Source organism: Laccaria bicolor, genomic scaffold (genome assembly GCF_000143565.1).
Source record: "Laccaria bicolor S238N-H82 LACBIscaffold_27 genomic scaffold, whole genome shotgun sequence".
Lineage (NCBI taxonomy): Eukaryota > Fungi > Basidiomycota > Agaricomycetes > Agaricales > Hydnangiaceae > Laccaria > Laccaria bicolor.
This window is the reverse complement of record NW_001889898.1, coordinates 114082-115046: the sequence shown is the minus strand read 5'-3', so window position 1 is coordinate 115046 and position 965 is coordinate 114082. Positions and strand designations below refer to the sequence as shown.

Sequence of the window (965 nt, the reverse complement as noted above, 5' to 3'; positions counted from 1 at the left end):
TTTTTTTTGTTTTTTGATTTTTCTACATGAAAAGAACACTAAACAACATAATTTCAACAGATTTAGAAAGCTAAGAGAAGGGGCTACAACTATTGTATCGTGGGAAATTTCACCCAAAAAGGAAGGTACATGCCCTAAAAGGGTAATTGACACTGACAGACTACAAAAGATTGCTCATATACTACAAAAGTCAGTTATAGCCTACAAAGTTTACTTATAGACAACAAAAAAGACTACAAAAGTCGGACATAGACCACAAAGGTCAGACAAAGACTACAAAAATTAGTAGTGTCTGCTTTTCTCATTACAAAAGTAATAGTGTCCGCTTTTTGAGATTACAATGGTTTGTAGTGTCTGTTTTTTCAGACTACAAAAGTTAGTAGTGTCTGTTTTTTTCAGACTACAATGGTTTGTAGTGTCCGCTTTTTTCATTACAAAAGTTAATAGTGTCCGCTTTTTGAGACTACAAAAGTTAGTAGTGTCTGTTTTTTCAGACTACAATGGTTTGTAGTGTCCGCTTTTTTCATTACAAAAGGTAATAGTGTCCGCTTTTTTCATTACAAATGTTAATAGTGTCCGCTTTTCTGACATATAGTTTGTAGTGTGGTTGACTATGTATGTATAGGTCATTGGGGATATGGTTGAAGGATTGGGATGAGTTGACATTCTGCCACTCATGAATAGTTGCTTTTGATGTCAGGTCCATGGCTGTTTTTCATACTTGCAATCTGTCCTGTCCTTTCACATGAGAAGCCATTATCCTATCTTTGATGTTGGTCAACCTTCCACTCAGATCAGTATCTGCTGTCCTATGTCTGACCACAGTCAATCTTCACATGATTTTTTGGAGGGATAAATTCTCTGTCCTACCAGAGCAACTTGTCATGTCTTCCAATACCAGGACCAGTTGTCATTGTCCAAGCCTTCACCACTGGGGTCAGCCTTGAGTAGATTGATTTAAAGGT

At 36.7% G+C, this 965-nt stretch overlaps 1 protein-coding gene across 1 annotated transcript in view; it reads right to left on the bottom strand.

Annotated features, from left to right (window-relative positions):
* Positions 1 to 866: 866 nt before the first annotated feature.
* Positions 867 to 965, bottom strand: part of LACBIDRAFT_330410 (uncharacterized protein) — a gene marked incomplete at both ends in the record, with an annotated part of 1151 nt that continues 1052 nt past the window's right edge. Inside the window, one exon of the mRNA XM_001884652.1 lies at positions 867 to 931. Within this exon, the coding sequence (XP_001884687.1) occupies positions 867 to 931 (65 nt within the window). The remainder of the gene's footprint in view (positions 932 to 965) is intronic.